We start from the raw sequence: 19,254 nt of genomic DNA on the forward strand, positions 1-19,254 counted from the left end.
TTCCTAAATGTATATTTAATTTAGTTCTGGAATGAATACTGCACATTGTTTTGAAAAGGAAAAAAAGACTTAATGTTTCCAGTCACCTTTATTTCACTAGAAAAGTATAAATTACCATCATAAATACAAATAACACCAGTATAAAAATTAATTCTCATTTATAAAATAAATACTAAAAGTCAAAGCAACAGGTATCTCCAAATCCCATCACCAAGATGATTTGAATCTACACCACAGAAACCATTATTCAACTGTTAATTAAAAATGATGTTCAAAATGCAGTAAACTGCTACCTATTCAGTGCTTGCTGAAGTGAGTTATTACTGACTCAAAGACTGCAAAGTATTTGTTCTAACACTTAGTTGGAACTATCAGACTCCTCTGTCTATATAACTCTAGGTGTAGTGTAACTGGATATACTTTCCAGATAAAGAGCAGGTACCTGCTTCAATAGTGTTTCTTACAAGCTGCCAGTGCAGTAGTTTCAGTTTGTTTACCTTTGTCAGCATCCAAAGATAAACAGACCAAGTTCATTTTATCCAAGAAGTGCAAAAATAATAGTAGCAATTTTGTCACATCTGAACTAACAGATTATTTCACCAGTTAATATTGTTAAAAGGCAGATAAATACAGGGTTTGTTTCATAGAAACAGAAAAATATTCCTTTTAGTTAGGTAAAGGACACCTATTTTTCAAAAGTAGTGTTTTCTCCCCTCACAAGTACCGTATATCTTCTGGCTCAATAAGGCCGTACTGATCAAGTTAAAAGTACCTCTAGTTCAGAATCCTGTTTAACAGGACAATAGAAGGGGCTTGGGAACAGTCTAGGAAAAATCTGTCTGCAAAGAGACCTTGGCAACTGAGAGACGAGCAATCCCCAGCCATGGGAAGTTCTACCAGGGAAAGTGCTGGGCTCGGCACCTGGCACGGGGCAGCCCTGGATGTAAACTTGGAGTCGATGATCCTGATGGGTCACTTCCAACTCAGCCATTCTATAATTCTATGATTGTAACAGATCACCACAATGCTCTTCCAGCCTCTGGCCACTAATGACACAGGGTTTCCTGATATCTGGATTTTTCGTCTGTACTGTCTAGTGGATTTTTTAATCCACATAAAAGTTTGGGCTTCAGAATTCCTGTTTCAGAGAGCCTAAGGCTCCACTCAATTACCCAGTTTTGTTGTTGGGGTTTTTTCTGCTTTGGCTCTGCCACTAGTGTCTGCAATACTTTTTCCTTAGACACCATTAAGCAGCTCCTTTTCTCTCACAGCTCTTGCTTTCTTCGCTTTCTTGCGTTTACACAGAACCACTGGAAGGACAATGGCAAGAGTGATGACTGCTACTGCTATCACTGCTAAGATGATAAAGACTTCTGTTCCATATTCTGTAGGAGAAAAAAAATTCCAAGATTCAGTTATCAGAACCCACAATGTCACAGTGCTACAAACTCTTTCACTGAATGAAAAAGTGCTTTCTATATGTTAATCTCACAGAAGTGGAGTCACCACTTCAGCGTGAACTGAATACATTTTAACATTAATTTGTTGAACTGAAGTAAAGTTTTATTCTGCCTGGTTCACTCTAGGTTTTAATCTAGTTTAGTTAGTGCATTAAAGTACATGCTAACACCATAAGAATAAGTCAAACCATTCCCTCTGCCTGTACATTATTTCTGTCCAAGTGAAAATCTATTCTAGGTTACAAGCTAGAAAACTCCCAGAGAAGATTTTTCTATTTAAATTTTAATGGAATTGCATTTTATCACTTTTGTGGTAAATTCTCTGGATAAGGAAGCTAATTTGAGTTCATTTGCCATTTTAGAAGAGTTTTTCTAGAGTTCAAATATTCTTACTCGGGGAGAAGAAAGATACAGTACAGCAATGTGATATTATTTAAGTAATATTGACGACTGTGTATTGAAGAAAGTGTTATCCAAATGGTTAGTCTGATATGGCTGGCTGATTCGCCTACACTTGCTAACTTATTCACCACTAAAGAAGTCTATCTGCCAACCTCTGACCTCGGAACAGGAAAGGAAGTCTTATTCTCATTATCTGCTTTTGGCATAACTAAAGGTCAGCTCATGCTACAAGTAAATGGATATGCAGGTTTCCAGCACTTCTATGTTTTACAGCTAATCTTTCAAGCACTTACTATGGCACCTGCCATCCTCGGAAGGATCCAAGGAAAACAACTGGAAATAAAAATGAAGCTGAAGGCTGGTGATGACATCTGGAACCTTAGACACCAGTCATCAACTCAGACATTTTAACCAAAACAGTTGGGCAAAACCCTAAAACCAGCTCCAACTAATTAAAGATGGTGGACTCTTACTTAAAGAGAGTTCTACCCATGAATTTCTATGTTCCAACTGTGTATTCTAACTTAGTTTATTTCACTGCAGGCACCAGAATTTAATGTGGGTTTTTTGTCAGAATATTGAAGATTGAACGACAAACGTGATACTTACCATCTAAGATATTTTTTCCTACACTGGTACAGAGCACCATGCTTTCTTGGCCACTACGATTTTCTCTGCGAGAGGGAATGATTCCCTGGACATAGAAGCAATAGTTCTTTCCACTGTCAATGCTTACTTCAAAATTATGGCTTTTTGTTGTTGCATCTTTCTGCAAAGGAAAAAAATATTTCAAGTGTCAATTCTGAAGATAGCACAGAAATTGTGTAACTATACAGAATGTAACAATAATTACAGAACAAAAACTAGATTTAGACCTTACCTTTCCAGAACTTTGATCTTTCCAGTAAGAGAGTTTGTATTCCAGGTCATGCTGGAAAATGTCTTGAATACTCAGAAAGCTTCCATTAGGAAATATGTATGGTGTAAGTGGATCTTTGAACACAACGTTCAGTTTGGAACCTTTTTGTGAATAATCCTTTATCTCTGGTTTTCCAATAACAGCTAAACAAAGATTTTTAGAATTAAAAACCAGACATTACCATTTATATATGACGTGCTCTTCTTCCTTCTGCCCTCCATTACCTTCCTTTCTCAAATATATTACAAGTTTACAAAACCAGTGAAGGCCTAGATTGTAAACAAGTACCCTCACCTAGTACATATTAACTAAATGGTCTACTCAGTGCAGTGAGAAAGAAAATGGCAACTAAAGTCTTTCACCCTCCCCTACAACAGGGAAAGCTTTATGCCTGAATATCTTGTTTTCTGATAACAGCAGGGTTACTGTAAGAATCTACAGAAAAAACCCTTTAAGTTCAATCTAAACCTTATTTAAATCAACAGAAGTAATCTTGAAAATAAATTTATAGTAATATTTAATTGGCAATCCTACTTACTCTGGCTATAAGGTGTAAATTTTTCAGAGACTGCAAAAGGTGGCTCTTCAAAGTTATCCATCTCCGCAGGCTTTACAGACAGTATGTGTGCTGTATAGGTCTCCTTTACATTCCTGAGCACATCAGTAACATCACACTCCGTTTCTGATGTCAGTATGCATTTTCTCTTCACGTCAGATGTCTGTCTGAAAAGAGCAAGAAAGAAGTGTCAACACTTTTGAACCAGACATACATGTATTATGTATTTAGATATGTTAAAAAACATTTTCCCCCTCAAACTGTATAGATTTCCCTTATCCTGTAGAACAGCCTTGCAGGCTAAAAGGAGAAGAGAAAACCTCAAAAGCCATTATCCTGTATTGCTGTATTTCACAATTCAAAGCAAAATTAAGTAAATCAAGTATGATCGATATTAATTAGAGAAATGTGCTATGGGACACATATATGAATTTCAAAAATCAATCTTCTACATGAATTGAATAGAAACCATAACTAGTTCTGATTTTGCATTTTTCTGCAGTTACAGAACGTATTTTAAAGAAATATAAGATGGATAAATCACTTTGAAGGTGTTATCCTTGATGCATTTGAAAACTATTGCCTTAAGAAATATCAGTTGTTATAGGAAGCTCTATTGACACTCATTTTTTAATGTGACATTAATGTTTCCATGTAGATGTAATTTGGTTTTGGGTCTATGCAGAAGCCACTAAGAACCAGACAGTAGCAGCAAATTTTAATGCAGAATTACAATTTTAAAACATTGACAAAAAGCATGAACCATGCACTTCTCTTGATTTTTGAATGATAGCAAGCAGGTCCACTTATTTGCGAAAGAGCAATGATGACTGTGAAAAATATTAATTTCTCATTTTACTTCCTCACAAGAAGGAACGAAAAAAACAGATTAGATATTATTCTTTCAGTTCTTTTCCCTCTTTTTCCTGGTGAATTAAGGAGAACAAAAATTGTGTGATCTCAGCAGGAAGAGTGAATGGTGACTGTTTGAATATTAACAAAGTGTTTTTTTCTCAAAGTAGATCAAATTTCATTTTTTAGAGTCAGCTGAACTCCCTTCTCACTTCATCAGATTTCTTTTGTCACAGATCAGTGAGGGACAGTGCCACAAGAAATACACTGGAAAGGGATAGAGGTTTGACCTTTTTGATGAAACAAATGTACTCTGTACCTATACATACACAAGAAAGCGAACATTTAATCCCACTTCCTCCATAACAGCAACTTCAGTTAAAAGAGATGCCTCTTCTGCAGAACTACACCTGATTCTATACCGAATCTTGGGCAAACAGATTTTAGGTTTTTGCAAGCAAAATTCTGGAAAAAAACCCCACATTCAAAAATTTAATAAAATTTGTTCTGCTAAGTGTGTGCTTTTAAGTCCATTAATCTAATCACACCTAAAGAATGAAAAAGAACACTAAGCCATTACACTGGTATTTCACTTGTTAGTCATGACAGAACACTCATTTTTATACCACTTTTAGAGACAGCAGAGACTACAGTACCACTTTTTCATTAGTATGTAGGAAGTTTGATGACATGTTTTCCCTTTAGGGCATGTTTAATAATGCTCTGTGTATTAAAATGGGAGCTAAAACCAGCACAGATTCATTACTGAACTTCATGGAAAGTTTTGTGCAGTTCTGAAAGAGGCATTAGGCACTTCACATAAGCTGGCTACGTTTTATGTTCACAATATTTTACAGCTTACATAAAACATGGTATCTTGACAGAGGTAGATGAACAAAGGTAATTTTTAGTATTACCCAGCAAGACAAAATTATTAATTACTGTGATTCACCAATTTGAATAAAATGCAGACTCAGTTATTAGGCACCTCCTAAGACTGAAGACACAAGTCCAGACACCTTGAAAGACCTTAAAAGGTGACATTCTGTCTAATACATGGTACGTAAGGTTGAGTATCAACTCCTTCAAAGTATCCTGACTGGCTCTCTCAAGCAGCACCGAAACCCATAACTAAAATACTGATCTAAAGCTCATCTTTCCAGTTCTGAAGTGGGCAAAACCAGAAGTCTAAACCAGATATTTTTATAGTTGGACACTAATAAGTATTAACACCTGGGCTGGCAGTTTTCCTAAATCCTGTTACATTTACTTTCAGAAATATTCAAACATGTTCTTTTCATTTTCTTTTCATTTTCTTAAATTGCTGTTAATGAACATATCATGGTGTTATCTACTTACCCATGTATTTCTACAGTATAGAAGTAGCCTGATGGTTTTGGTTGCCACTGTAGTATAGTTTTAAAATTGATTGAAGACCAAGTTATGTTGACTGCTGTTGGTAGTTCTTCATAGCCTTTAAATACAGAAAAGAGAGTCATCAGTCGTGTTATAATTTCTGTTTCCCTGCAGTCATTGTTGACTTAAATTAAGCAGTTGCCATTAATTGCAACTTGGAAACGTTTTCTTGGAGAAAAAGGCTCGGTCCTGCCCTTAGGAAAGGACTGCTCATCTTACTAAAGGAATGTGTCCTGGCAAAAGTGAAGAATGAGAAGAAAAGTATTTTCTGTCTTGTAACTCTGAAATTGATTAGTTAATTTGGAGTTCTGTTTAATGCTTCATTTATCCAAGACCTATGCAGAAGATACAAAAGCTTGAACATGCACGAGAACGTTCAAGCACTGAACAAATGAGGCATAGCTCAAAACCATCTCTAGCTGTATCTGCTGCAGAAAGCGTTAGCTCCTGGATTCCCATTTACACATTTTGGAAAGATAAAGTCTCTTTAAAAATCAGTGGTTACCCTACACACCCACATTATCTGCGAGAGGCCACCCCGGGATGAGTTCGTGTCCCCCTCAAACACATTTCTGGCCAGCCACAGCCGCTTCGGGGAAATGCCTAGGACGAAGCCGGAGGGGAAAAACCCTCGCAACCCTGTAACCTCTGGAAACCCCTCGACAACTTCGGAGCTGGGAACAAGGGGAGGAAATCTTGCGACTTCACTGCAACTTCCCACCCCCGAGGCCGTCCCCGCTCCCAGCAGTGAGGAACCCGCAGCGGCGACCAGCCCTCGGCGGCCGGGCGGCGGAGCGCTGCTGCGGGGTCGGTCCGGAGCGTCTCTGTCCCCTGCCCGCCGGAGCGGGACGGCTCTCCTCGGATTCCCTGAGGGACACCCCTGCCTGGGGCTGCGAGGGACCGATCCCCGGCGCCATCCCTCCCATCCCGCCCCGTCCCGCGGGCAGTCACTCACCGGCGGCCAGGTGGCACAGCAGCGCGCTGAGCAGCAGCGCCTGTGGCGGGGCGGCGGCACGCAGCATCCTGGACGCCGTGAGGGAGCTGCGGAGGCCGGCCGCGCCGGCATATATGGAGCGGGGCAGCGCAGAGGCGGAACCGAGGCCTCGCCCGGGGCCGCCCAGCGGGGGCGAGGGGACGGAGCGCGGCGGAAGCGCTCGGTACCGCCGGGTTGAGCAAGCACAGCGGGGGATCTTCGAGGAAAAGGAGGGGAGGGGCGCTGAGGGACGGACGTGTCCCGCGGGCTCCAGCCCCGCCACCGCATCCCTCGGCGCGGGCCGAGCTGGACCTGAGGGCACACCTGGGCATACCTGCGGTCCGTGTCCCTCTGCCTGTTTGGTGTCATGAGGCCCTTGTACCACCCCTCCCTTCTCCTCTTGGAATACTGGTGAAATTGGACACCACTGGATAGCCAGCTTCATCCTCTGCAAACCTTTAGCTGGCTGGCGAGGGGCACCCAAGCTCGGAAGCGGCTGCTCTGTGGGGCAGCTGGTCATGCAGAAGGGATATTGGGTCAATTAACTTTGATCCCGTACATTCTGAAGGGCTAAATATGTGAGTCCTTCCCTCAGCACGCAGGACACTGGACACAACTGCTCAGCTAGATCACATCCTCTGTCCCCTCACACCGTGCGTAGCAGACCCTGGCAAGGCTCATCGGTCACACCAGACAGAAAGTAAGTTTCAGGTGTTCAGGGCTTAGTACCTCATCTCTCCTCTAAACCGGGGGCTGTTTACCCTTTTCCTGTGAGGTTGCATTGGAAAGGTATGCCATTTTCAGAGGAGCAGGGAATTTCTGACAGAAGGCGTTCCGAATCTCGGCCTTTGCTGAGGCTCAGCTCCTGGGCTGTGCGCGGCGGTCGCGGTGTCCCCGGCGGCCTTTACCCGGGCGGGGGCTGCGGCTCTGGGTAACACTCAAGCTCTAGAGGGAGCTGTGCTCGAAGGAGCTCAGGATTCTGCCGCAGGAAGGTGGGAAACAGACCGTGCAGTAGAACCTGTGTCATAATTCAGGGGGACATATACATTTACAGCCTTAGACTGACTTCTTTTTGTTTTGATGCTGACTTGGTACCATGTACGTGGAACATGTAGGTAAGAGAAGAACACTAATGGAGAGGTTGAATATTTCATTGCCTTTAATTTTCATGATTGACACATACTTGTCTGCAAGCAACCAGTTCTCTTTTATAATGGAAAATAAAAGCATATGAAACAAATTACAATATCCATTCAACCAGCGTCTGCATCAGAATTCATATAATTCTAAGGCAAACCTAAACCTTTGATTTTTAAGTTATTGGTATACCTTCATTAAAATCCAGCCATACACCTTCTCATTTTCCTGCTTTGTTTTTGATCAAATTTCAGCACTGTCTGTATGTAGCTGTATTCCAACATTACCTCAGCCAAAACTATTGCCTGCTTTTAACTTGGTGTAGAATACATATCTTGTGGTGTTTCTAGCTTTTCAGGATGGTGAACTTATAAGATCACAGTTGATTTTCAAAGGACTTTAAAAAGAGAAACAGTACACATATGTTTAAAGAAAGAGATGCTTATATGAAAATTTAAAATCACCTTTAGGTTTTAATTCCACTTAATTTCATGTAGTTCAGTTACAGAAGATGGAAAGTGGGTCAGTGGTGGTTTCCAGTTTTTATGCAGGTAATCTGGTGATCCCCTTCTCCTGCCTATACCTTCTTAATCTCATCTCTTCTGTCAAGAGCTCCCACATGTGAGAGAGGTGAGGAACCATCCAGGCCTTGTCCAGACTAATCAGTGTGACCACTGTTAGGTATTTCAGTGTTCACTAACACTAAGCTCTTAGATGTTCTCCTTGCTGCAGCATGAGAGAAGGAGGACACCAGTTTGCCAGAGCTGATCAGGTTGGCATGGCAAGGGAGATGGAAAAGTGAGAAGCGCTGATGTAGGAGCTGCTGCTGCTATCTCTGCTCTTCTTTCTCTTCTTTGGCCAAGAGCAGATTTGACCACAGAATGAGAACTGCTCAGCGCTGCTTGGCTCCAGGCACCAACCAGCGTGGGAGAGAAGAACATCACACAGCCTGACAGGGGCTGAAGCTTCTGAAGTCTGCTCAGCAGCCAGTGACTTCACTGACATTCTGGTCACATTTCCTGCCCACTTTATGGTATTTCAACAGCTCATTTAACACAGAAAAATTGTGCCTCTTTTCAAACATATGTTGCTACATGCAGGCGAGCCTTCTGCTGACGTAGAGCTCTGGCAATTTGTCTAGAAACTTTGTATTTGGCTCCCAGACTGGAATGCCAAAATATAGGCATTGTCTCTGTGCATGTCTCTAACCCATTTAGTCATCCTGTGCTCGTTTAGAATCAGCTGAGAAAAAAACTCATTCCTAAGGTGAATTGCATATTTTCTAGTATAGGCATCTAAAGCAAGTCAAATGACTCTATTTCAGTGTTGAAATAAATGGAACATTTCTATTGATGGAGATGAAGATCTTGCGGAGACTGTTTAGAATATGTGGGAGACATGCAAGAGTGCAAGGCTGGCTGCACAATTTAGACAACCTCTTCTACTCTGTGACATCTTCAGTCTGGTGAACTGGGTGGAATCACGGTTATTACCCATTTGGAGGGTTTACTAGAATGCAAGCAGGTTCTACAGATTTTCTTTCCATGATATCTATGCTAGGGAGCCATTATGGGATTATGGGGAAAATGAGGAGGAAATCAAACCTAAATCCATGAAACTCCATTCTTTTTTAAAGAGGTGAATGTATTACTTTTTATTGTATGACCAAGCCTCTAAACTGGTTGGTTTAGAGAGAGGTACAAATAATTCTTTGCTTAGCAAAGCAACTGCCACCTCATGTTTTCTGTACAGTCATATATAATTATTGAAGTGGACTGCCTCAGGTGACATCGGTGACAGATTGGTTTCTTTACGTGGGTGGTTTTGCAAGACTGTAAGTAAAATTTGGTAATAGTTATTAGCGTTTTGAAATTTTGTAGTGTTATAAAACGTTCATCACTCCGTGCTAACATCAAAGTCAGCAATATCATCATGTCTGACAGTGTAAAATTTACTTGTGTGAGCGGGATTTGAAATCAGTGAGAACTTTTTCCAAAATGAAATTGTTCCTGATATTTATCTTAAATTTAAATTTGTTTAATTTGTCTTAGTGACCCATATGAATGGGTAAATAATGTAATTATACAATTAATTATATTTCATTAGAAACTCCAGAAGTTTAAGTAACAACCTGTAATTTGGTACCTGCTTCCATAAATATCTTAGCATTTCTCTTGCAGACCTGCTTATCAAATACTGTGTTATAAATGCATACACAAACTCACAAATACCACTGAGAAACAGTATTTGTAATTAAGAGGTATTGTATAATGTTGCAAAATTAGTTACTAAGTTCTCTTTTTGATGCACAGAAACTCAATTAGTATAATCTCCCTTTGGTGAGCAAAGTCATTGAACCAGTGTAATGGAGTCAAGAATCAACTTTTATACCTAAAAGTAGCCGTGTTTATGCCTGAAATCTTCACACCAATGAAAGTCCCAGTATCATTAATCCCTTGTGAATCCCTGATTTTCTTATTATCTAAACTATTAGAAATTATTCTGTGATTCTATAACTACCTTGTGATTTTATAAAATCACATGTAGCTTAACAGAAAACAGTAATGTTTCACTGGGATAGAACTAGTTAGAAATTTAAATCCAGTTCTGACATTAATGAATCTTCCTTTCATTTGTTGAAAAAAAGTAATGAATTAACAAAATTGATAGAAGAATTGAATTAGCAAAAGATATTTCTTACAGGGGAATCACAGGTACAATATGAATTTCTTGCTGACAGTAGAAATCCTGAAGTGAATATTTGTATGTTTTTCTGATATTCTGCTTTCAAAATTTGTGTTTTTACCACGTTGGCCATACACACACCTCCTTATCATATGGATATGTTAGAAAGAGACACTAGCACAGGAGCAAATGTCCTGGGAGTCTTTGGATCTGGATGGGCTCTGTGTGGAAGTGATGCCTGGTTGGGAGGCAGGACAGGCAGCCCAGGGAGGGAGGCTTTGACCCTTTTCCACTCTGAAACTTGTCAACATTGCTTTGGTGTTAGCTCCAAATTCCTGTTTCTCACTCACAGAATGACGTGTGATGCATTTATTACCCTTTTCAAAATGTTGTCTTGCAGCTCTATTTCATGAAAAAGAATTTGACCAACATATTTAGTGCATTTTATTTCTGTGATCTTCAGCGATGCCTTGGGGTAAATTAGATCATGTAAATGAAAATTTAAACCATGCTTTGGTTGATTTGGTGCATGGAGAATTTCTGAAAGCGAGTGGCTACAGCAATAGCACAGCTGTGCTGTGAGGAGTGCCAGGGTCCTGGGAACAGCTGGGTTTGTTTACTAGTGACTTCTCCTGCTAGAGGACAAGCAATTACAACAGTAGTAATAAATGTCACTGGAGCACAACAGAAACTATGGAGATAGAGATACTAAATTGTATTGGTTCCTTCCGTGCCCAGAGGCTTTAGTTTAGCCAAACCAAAGTGTTACAAGATGGAATCTGTTGTTTGACACCGTGATGCAGTCTGTCTTCCCTTTATTCCAGGTGTTCTGTCCCAACTGTGAAGTATCCTCTTGGGGTATTTAGCTTAGCCTGTTATATCTTAATGACATAAATTAATCTTGCAGTTCCTATGCATCTCACTCACAAGATTTATTTTTCCCAAGTGTTGTGTCCAAGTGCACACAAGTGCAACTACCAGACCTTCCTTATTTAGGTTTTCTTCTCATGCCTGAGTTTGTGAGGAAGGGACAAAACTGAAAAAAAAAACCCAAAAGAAACATAAATATTAAATAATAATGAATAAAACTTATTTTAAAAGAGGCAAGTACATTAAAAGTAACCTCCTTTCTTTTCATATTGAATCCAGTCTCAGCTCATGAGTCTTTAAATTTCAGGACTGAAATAAATCAATTTTACTGGACAGTTATTTATAACTGTTAGTACAACTTACTCCCTTTTCTTATAGATTATTAAAAAATATGGACTTATTAGATGTGACATATATAACTTCTCCATGAAGGTAGTGCTAGTGAAATTCAGCGTTCTTTAAAAATGACACAAATGGTATGCACACACCTTGAAAGGTTAGGCAATTCCATGGGTAAAGTAAACAAAACTTCAGTTTGAACAAATGTGGTCCCTAGGCTGTCATTAAACCTATTCTTGGGAACTGTGAGAGAGGAAAAGATAAACAGCGCTCCATTTGTCATTGCTATTGCAAACTTTAATCTTAGTGTAAAATGGCTTTCTCTTTTGGAGAAATTTGATACAACAAAAACCCCATTCTGTACTAACCAGCAAAATGAGTTTCTTTTTAATATCCTGCATCTCTGTTCTTTGACACTACATTGCTTTGTTGATGCTGCCTTTTTTGCTGAGGTGGGAGTCAGTAGATTAAAGATAATTGAAAAATTGATCAGATTAGCTATTGGAGAATAGTTCTGGGTTTGATAATGTACATAATCAGCCTGCTACACCAATAGAACATTATCCAAATGCTACAAGATTTATCTATTTAACTTGACAAAATTGCTCACAGTTTACTGAATATAAAAAAAAACTATACAACAATGTAAACAAGACATAGTATCTGCTGAGCTCACAGTTTACTGAATAATGTCACTGTAAAGTGACATTTAAAAAAACTATACAACAATGTAAACAAGACATAGTATCTGCTGAAATTAGTATACTTGTGCCCCCAGTGTTGGACTTGAAATTTTATTTTCAAGGAACAAAGCAAATATTAAGATACATAAAAGGCTAATGCAGCATGATTTAGCTGAGTTCATCATCATGACAAGAAAGAGTGAATTTTACTTCACTGTAAAATGTGAAGCATTTTACTGCGAGATAAAGAGGGATTGATGCCAGGTAGTGCTGACAAAATACTGGCAGAGATCATATCACTTACTAGATATTTTCTGCCACTTTGGGCTACTTGTCAACTCAAATCGTAAGTCAGTGTAAGCAACTTAAAATTTTAGCTCTGACAAAAAGTACTTGCAAAGGGGTATTAGTGCTGCTAGTCAGTTTCCTGTCTGTCCAGTACAAAGGGAAAGAAACATCTTAGATCTGATTCAACAAGGTCTGAAGGAGTTTTCTCAAGTATCTCTACACTGTTTTTTACAGATATTCTCTGTCTTTGAATGCAAGAACAATTTTAACTCAGCCAGTTTAAGGGCAAGATGACTACAGCATAAGCTGATTCTAGCTAAGGCATTACATTCCTGTGTGTGGAGCAATCCTCCCGTAGCAGCCAGCGCCCAAATGCATTCTTTCACTGCACCAGGGGCACAGAGGGCACAGAGTGCACTTTAAGTGACTCTGTGGATTGATTTAGGAGTTAGTAAGAATGGCTGAGGAGAAACATCCCATAACCAGCATTTAGCTAAAAAAGCTGTGTGATTTGTAGCAGAGGGCTGAATGTTGAACCCTGAAACTCTCAAGGATTTAAAAACAACTGTGTCATTATATTTTGTATTTTGGTGCGTTAGGGTCTCTTGTAAAGCTTGAATGCTGGCATTCCACACTGCTGCCTTTGAACATGTAGCTGATGGATTAGTGGTGCTTAGAGTTTTGTGAGTGTATTTGAAAAGAATGTAAAGTACGCAGAGGAAATATGTTCTTACAGTGAGCGTTTTCCTTAGAACAAAAGAAAACTACAAATCAATAACACTGATCAATAACTATCAGAATTGTACTTTCAGCCTATTTTATTAACAGCTAGGTAGTCTAGGATTTTAAGTTTGAAAAACTGATTTTATTTTAGTCCAATTGTCTTGTTCTTTCCCCGTGATATTTAACTTCAAAATAACATCAGCCCAGTTTTTGTTTCCAGGTATCTGTCTCCATTATCTAAACCACACTGACTCCTGCTGATACCCACAGGAACATCTTGGCATATGTATCTCTTCCCACCACCTCCGGATTTGGTTCCTTCAGGCTTGGTTTCAAACAGCGTGCTTGGTATCTGATTGGTACAACAGTTGTTAGAATAGAAGGAAAAGTACCTTTCAAATAAAGAGTAAATACTCCTTTGCAATCTAAGACATCTAGAAAGTCAAAGCCATCCTCCTGTAAGATTCTAGTTACAAACTTAGGCTCCTTGGTGCTTTGGTGAAGCAGTAGTAAGAAGTAAGTGTCCTGGTGGCAGGTACCCAGGATAGTGCAAACTCTAAAGTACTATTTCTTTTCCAAATGCCACAGACTTTAGCACTTAAAGGAGCTTTATAAACTCAAAGCTAACTTGCATTTAGGAAAAAACCCCAGAACTATGCACATTTTAAGTAGGATAATGTGGCATAAGACGTAAGAAAAATGAAAATTCTTATTAAAGTCATCTCCTCATTCTTTCCTACAAAACACAAAGTCCTGTCCTCTAGGTTCACGCTTTTCCCCACAATCTTACATGGGCTGCAGTAAACTTGAAGAGTTCTTTTATGTCCCTAGGAAAATAATATTTTTAAAATCAATTGGAGAATTGGCTTTAAATTAATTTCCTGATCTTCTCATCAGTCTTCTATTCTCTGCTTTTATTGCAGGCTCCTCCTCTCATTCATTCTTTTTCTTCTTTTCTTTTTAGCAGAACATGATTTACAAGACACAAATAGGACTGCTAGGCTTTTATGTCTCTTTTTATAACTTCTCAGGAGACCAATAATGCTAATGTTCAAAAAGTATGCAAAGCAGAGATAGTCTTCCCCTGTTAATCAGTGCAATAAACACAAGAAGGGAGAAGTAAATAAAACAAGGTTGAGTCTGATAATAATGCAGAAGCATATTTACATTCACTCAGGTATACGCAGTGCAGTGTGCCTCCTGCTGAATCACATACCTGCATGTCCAGAAGTTAATCTTGTTGGAGGTAGTTCCCATTTTCTAGTGCAGGTCCTAGATGCAGGGGAAAAAACTGACTGTACAACTTGCATAGTTTCTGCATAGAAGATGTCTTTGTGCTGATAAGGGTCAGGGTGTGCATTGGGTCTCAACTCAATCACAACTCCCTGTGCAGGCAGCACATTAGTTTTTGAAAGATACAGAAAGATTTGCAAAGATTTAGCTAGACATAGGGAGCTTTGCCATTGTTTGTGAATAATCTGTAGCATCTGTGCTGATCTTTTCCTTTATCAATACAATATTGTGCAATACTGAAGAACACTGAAGGCAGATAACAGTGTACTGATTGATTGACAGCCCCAAGAAGAATCTTTGGACCCACTGGTGCAGTCCTCGTTAGTGTTTCTATTTTCCTGTGTTTTTTTGTTTCATGATCAGCCCTGATAAATTTTCCTGAAATGCTTTAGAAAAAAGAAGCCTGTATTATCATCTAGATTACCCAAGTTCAATCATAAATATTACTTTATTTTGTTAATAATTTTGTTGGAACTTTAAGATCTTCAAAGTATTTCAATTAAACCTGAAGTCTGGCTAGGCAAACAAAGTCTTGAACTGCGCTTTTCAGATGTTTCACAGGATGCTTTCCCTCCCTCTCCCCTCTTATTCTGAGAAGCAGGCTCGACATAGGCACCTCTTGACAAACAGCAGAGGCTTGAGCTGAGATTGTATCACCTTGGAATTTTAAAATCTCAGGAGGAATTTGAACTCGAAGTGTTACCTTTTCAAACAAGTAGTACTGCCAGGCAGAGACAGACATTCAGTTGGAGAGGGGGAATTCCAGCGCTAGAGGCCAGAATTGGCTGAATTTCAGCTTCCAAACTCTTTTAATATAGTATTTAAACTCTTACTGCTCAATTCTGCTTGAATCCAGACTTTGCTATCTTGTCTGCAGTCCAAAGCTATGTCCCTAGAATCTGAAAGATTGTATCCAATTCTTCTGTTCTTCTGGCTTCAATATTTCTGAATACTTTATAAATTATTGTCCAAACCCCAAACTAGTTCAAAGTTCAGTGTTTATTCTTTGTTACTTGTTTGAAAAGACCGGATGAATTAATTGGGAAGTCATGTGTAGTGGTGTGCAAAATACATAACTAACAGTTTTGAGTCATAGCAAGGCTTTTGAATTCAGCATGCACTGAGAATTTTCTTTCATTGAATGTGCTAATTCCTAAGACTTCTTACGATAAGGGTTACGCTACTTGCATTCTCTGGGAAAGAAAGGTAGGAGCACTAAGAACTGGAACTCAAACACTTTCAGAATATAAATACGGCCTGCTTTGCCCATGAATTGACTAATGCATTGCTTGGTGATTCACTTGAACCAGGAATCTGAGAAACAAAAAATACTAGACTCACAAAGGCTTTATGTGCTACTTGAAAGGAAGAATGGGGTCAGACACTTTTTTTGGACTAAGCCTTGATGACACAGGAGAAATTCAAAGACAAAAGAAACTAAGAGAAGTATGCAGGGAAACATATTTTCTTGCTGCCAGGAAAGAAACAGGCAAGTTTTGTTCTGCCTCTTTGGATATTCTGCCAGCAACCAGCAGTGCAGACTCCCTTTTGAGAAAGGCAGGCAGGGGACAAGCTTTTATTGGTCTCTTTTACTACCTCCCCCTTCACTGTCTCCTGTAACTTACATTCATAACTTGATCTAATTTAACTCTGAAGGAAGTCAGCAGTGCAGACTCCCTTTTCAGAAGGCAGGCAGGGGACAAGCTTTTATTGGTCTCTTTTACTACCTCCCCCTTCACTGTCTCCTGTAACTTACATTCATAACTTGATCTAATTTAACTCTGAAGGAAAACTCTGTTATTAAGAAGGAAAATTGCAGCTAGAAATACTCTTCAGCTAAACTGTCACTCTAGTTGGTGTCCATAACAGCTCCAGCTCCATCTTTTGCATTGATCACTTGACAAATACGGCATGTTTTCCACATTTCCATAGTTGTTGCCCAGCAACTAATTCCCCTGTTAGTTGTGGGTTTTAATTGCCTTCACCCAGCTAGGCTCTCCATCTCCTTTCAGGTTGTTCCACCAACCCTCCCAGTTCAATCTCTGTCAGTAGCAAAGGGGCAAGTAACAGAGACTGTTAAGTGTAATGGAGATATTGTTAACATTATGTTATTTTTGTATTCTTAACTTAATTTATCTTTCAGAAGACTAGGTGAAATGTTTTATAAGCACTTGCTTTCAGAGACAGGGGTAATTATTATAGGAAAAAATATGCCATATATATATTTATTACATATGTTTTTAACCTATTTTTTTTTCCAGTACAGCTTACTTGTGCCAGATAGGTGAACTGACCTATAACAGCAATGTGGCTGGAGTATGCAGAGAACTATACAGAAATCCTTTGACCAAGATAATTACACAGTTTTAACTGTATTACAAAAATTTTCATTATAAATCCAGCTTCACAGTCAAAATATTTGTCTGTTCAGAGGCTTTGTTTTCTCTTAATGACATTTTTTAATTGCAATAAATATATTTGAACTGGATATACCCAGAGACCCAACTCAAATTTTGTAAGTATTTTTGTCATCTGTGTTCGAATTATTCTGCAAAGTATAATGGCCTTTTTTGTTTTGTTTTCTTTCAAGCGTCTTTGTCTTTGATTTGAATGACCCAACCCTTTGCTAATTTTTACTTTACACAGCTGGCTGAATGCTAAAGTATTTACTACTGAGGCAGATCAAAAACTACCTTCCATTAGTAAAGAAGCATTAATTCTCTCCAGATCTGTGAGAAGTTACCAGAAGATTTTTCAATTATAACCTAGATTTATAATTTGATGGTATGTAGTTCATAACAAGTCTGAGCCCGTAGAACCTGGAACATTTAGATCATTTAGTTCTAATTAACATGCATTTATTTGTAATCTTTTTGTAGTTGTGCAACTCTATTAAAAGCACATATATTCTAATCTTGTTTACAATGCCTGTATAGTAGTTTAAGCTTTATGGATTTAATTTTATGATAGAAAGGAGAGGAAAATCAAGTTCAAAGTGTATGAGATTTAGATGTGTAAGACCTGCATTTGTCAGCAATAGTATCTGCCTTGTTAGCAGGCTTAAAGCAGACATACATAGCTTTTGTTTCCTTCTCAAGACCAGTACCTCTGTGTCAAGGGATCATCAGCTAATGTTATCTTCTGACAGCCAGCTCAGTGGATATCACACCAATCCTGCTTTAAATTTGCCAACAAAACTTTTCTAATTATATCTACAGTTAAAATGTTAGAGCATGATCATTTCCATACAGGAAATAGCTGCACTCCCAACTTCTAACCCTTGTGGGGTGGCAGGGTATGACCACACAGCACAGTCTGCATCTTGCAGACTGTCCAAGCATCATGTTGTCTTGTGTGTCTCTGTGGTTACACAAAAATACACAAACCTACCTGTGCATTTTCATGTTTGCTACTACCAGTAAGGATGCACCGCTACAAGTGAAAAGGAAGGAAACCTTTGCTTCTCATTTAATATGGGCTTAATTATGAATCTGCATTTACTTTGGGATAGAACCAACTCTTTTCTCTTTCCCAGGTGGATACCTATATTGACATGGATTGCACTGAGATATTGCTAAGTACCACTTTCTGCTTGACAGAGATGCTTTGTGCAAAACATTAATTTAAACTGTCCTGATATTGATGCTCTGAAATTCTACAACACCTATTTTAATGTATTTGAAGAGCCAAATGATCTTGCTTTATTCTTCTCAGACTGTATCCAACACCAGATAGTCAGCACCAGAACTGTGTAATACGGTTTTGTTTCAAAACTGATGTTTTTTCCTTGTCATTTGGTTTTTATTTGAGGCCAAGTGAACTTTCCCTTTTTGTGCTGTTTTTGGAGCTGCATTGTTGCTTGATGTACTTCCTCATGTGCAGCAGCAGGTGAAAAGTACATGAGAGACAGAGACAGGATTTCTGAAGAAGAGGATGTGACATCAGAAAAAGGGAAGTTTGGAAATTGTAGCTCTTCAGCACATTAAGACACTCTTTGTTGTGCCTTAATGCAATGCTGGATCCTAATTTAACCTGATTTATGCTAAGCCTGTGTATTCCCTCGTGTAATCAACATGCTCTCAGAAACAGTAGTGCATATGCAAACTGCCTATTACTAAGTTTTGATTATGGAATTTACAATTTTGATTTGGTGGTGTCATCATCTGCTTTTTCATGTATAGATGGCTCAACAAGCCGTGAAGCATAGAAGAAACTACTATGAAAATTAAGTAAAAGTAAAAAAGTGTATCTAGCTGATTCAGCTTGAACTATTTTATTTTTTGCTTTTCTATGAAGAGAAATAGAAGCAGGCCATGAAGTCACAGCAACTTTTTTATATTTGTTGTATTGGTGACAGTCATTTATTTGCGGTGTGATTTTATTCCTTACTTTTACTTCTCTTTACTACTAGTAGTCCTTTCTCTCTTTTCTTAAAAAGGCAGTTGTTAAAAGACAAAAAAGGGGAGATCCCCATGAATAACATCTTCATTTTTATGGGTATTTCCAGACATGAAAATAAACTGATACAATTCAAAGGCATGAATTCTCAGGAATATATCCAAAAGTGACATTATCCACATGTGTGATCAATATTATTTAGCTTAAGACTGCCAAGGCCAAACTAGTCATTCTCCTTTTAGCAGCACTGTGAATACAGG

The 19,254-nt window shown here is 38.8% G+C and overlaps 1 protein-coding gene across 1 annotated transcript; it reads right to left on the minus strand.

Annotated features, from left to right (window-relative positions):
- Window positions 1-952: 952 nt before the first annotated feature.
- On the minus strand, window positions 953-6,645 carry F3 (coagulation factor III, tissue factor). Its single transcript, XM_041421802.1, has 6 exons — window positions 6,561-6,645; window positions 5,549-5,663; window positions 3,320-3,504; window positions 2,743-2,924; window positions 2,472-2,631; window positions 953-1,385 (listed from the first exon to the last, which is right to left on the minus strand). The coding sequence occupies exons 1-6, from the start codon at window positions 6,625-6,627 to the stop codon at window positions 1,237-1,239; spliced, it is 858 nt and encodes a 285-aa protein (XP_041277736.1). The 5' UTR covers window positions 6,628-6,645; the 3' UTR covers window positions 953-1,236.
- Between the last annotated feature and the right edge of the window lie 12,609 nt (window positions 6,646-19,254).

The sequence above is a fragment of the Onychostruthus taczanowskii genome, unplaced genomic scaffold (genome assembly GCF_017590055.1).
Source record: "Onychostruthus taczanowskii isolate IOZ18803 unplaced genomic scaffold, ASM1759005v1 scaffold7, whole genome shotgun sequence".
Lineage (NCBI taxonomy): Eukaryota > Metazoa > Chordata > Aves > Passeriformes > Passeridae > Onychostruthus > Onychostruthus taczanowskii.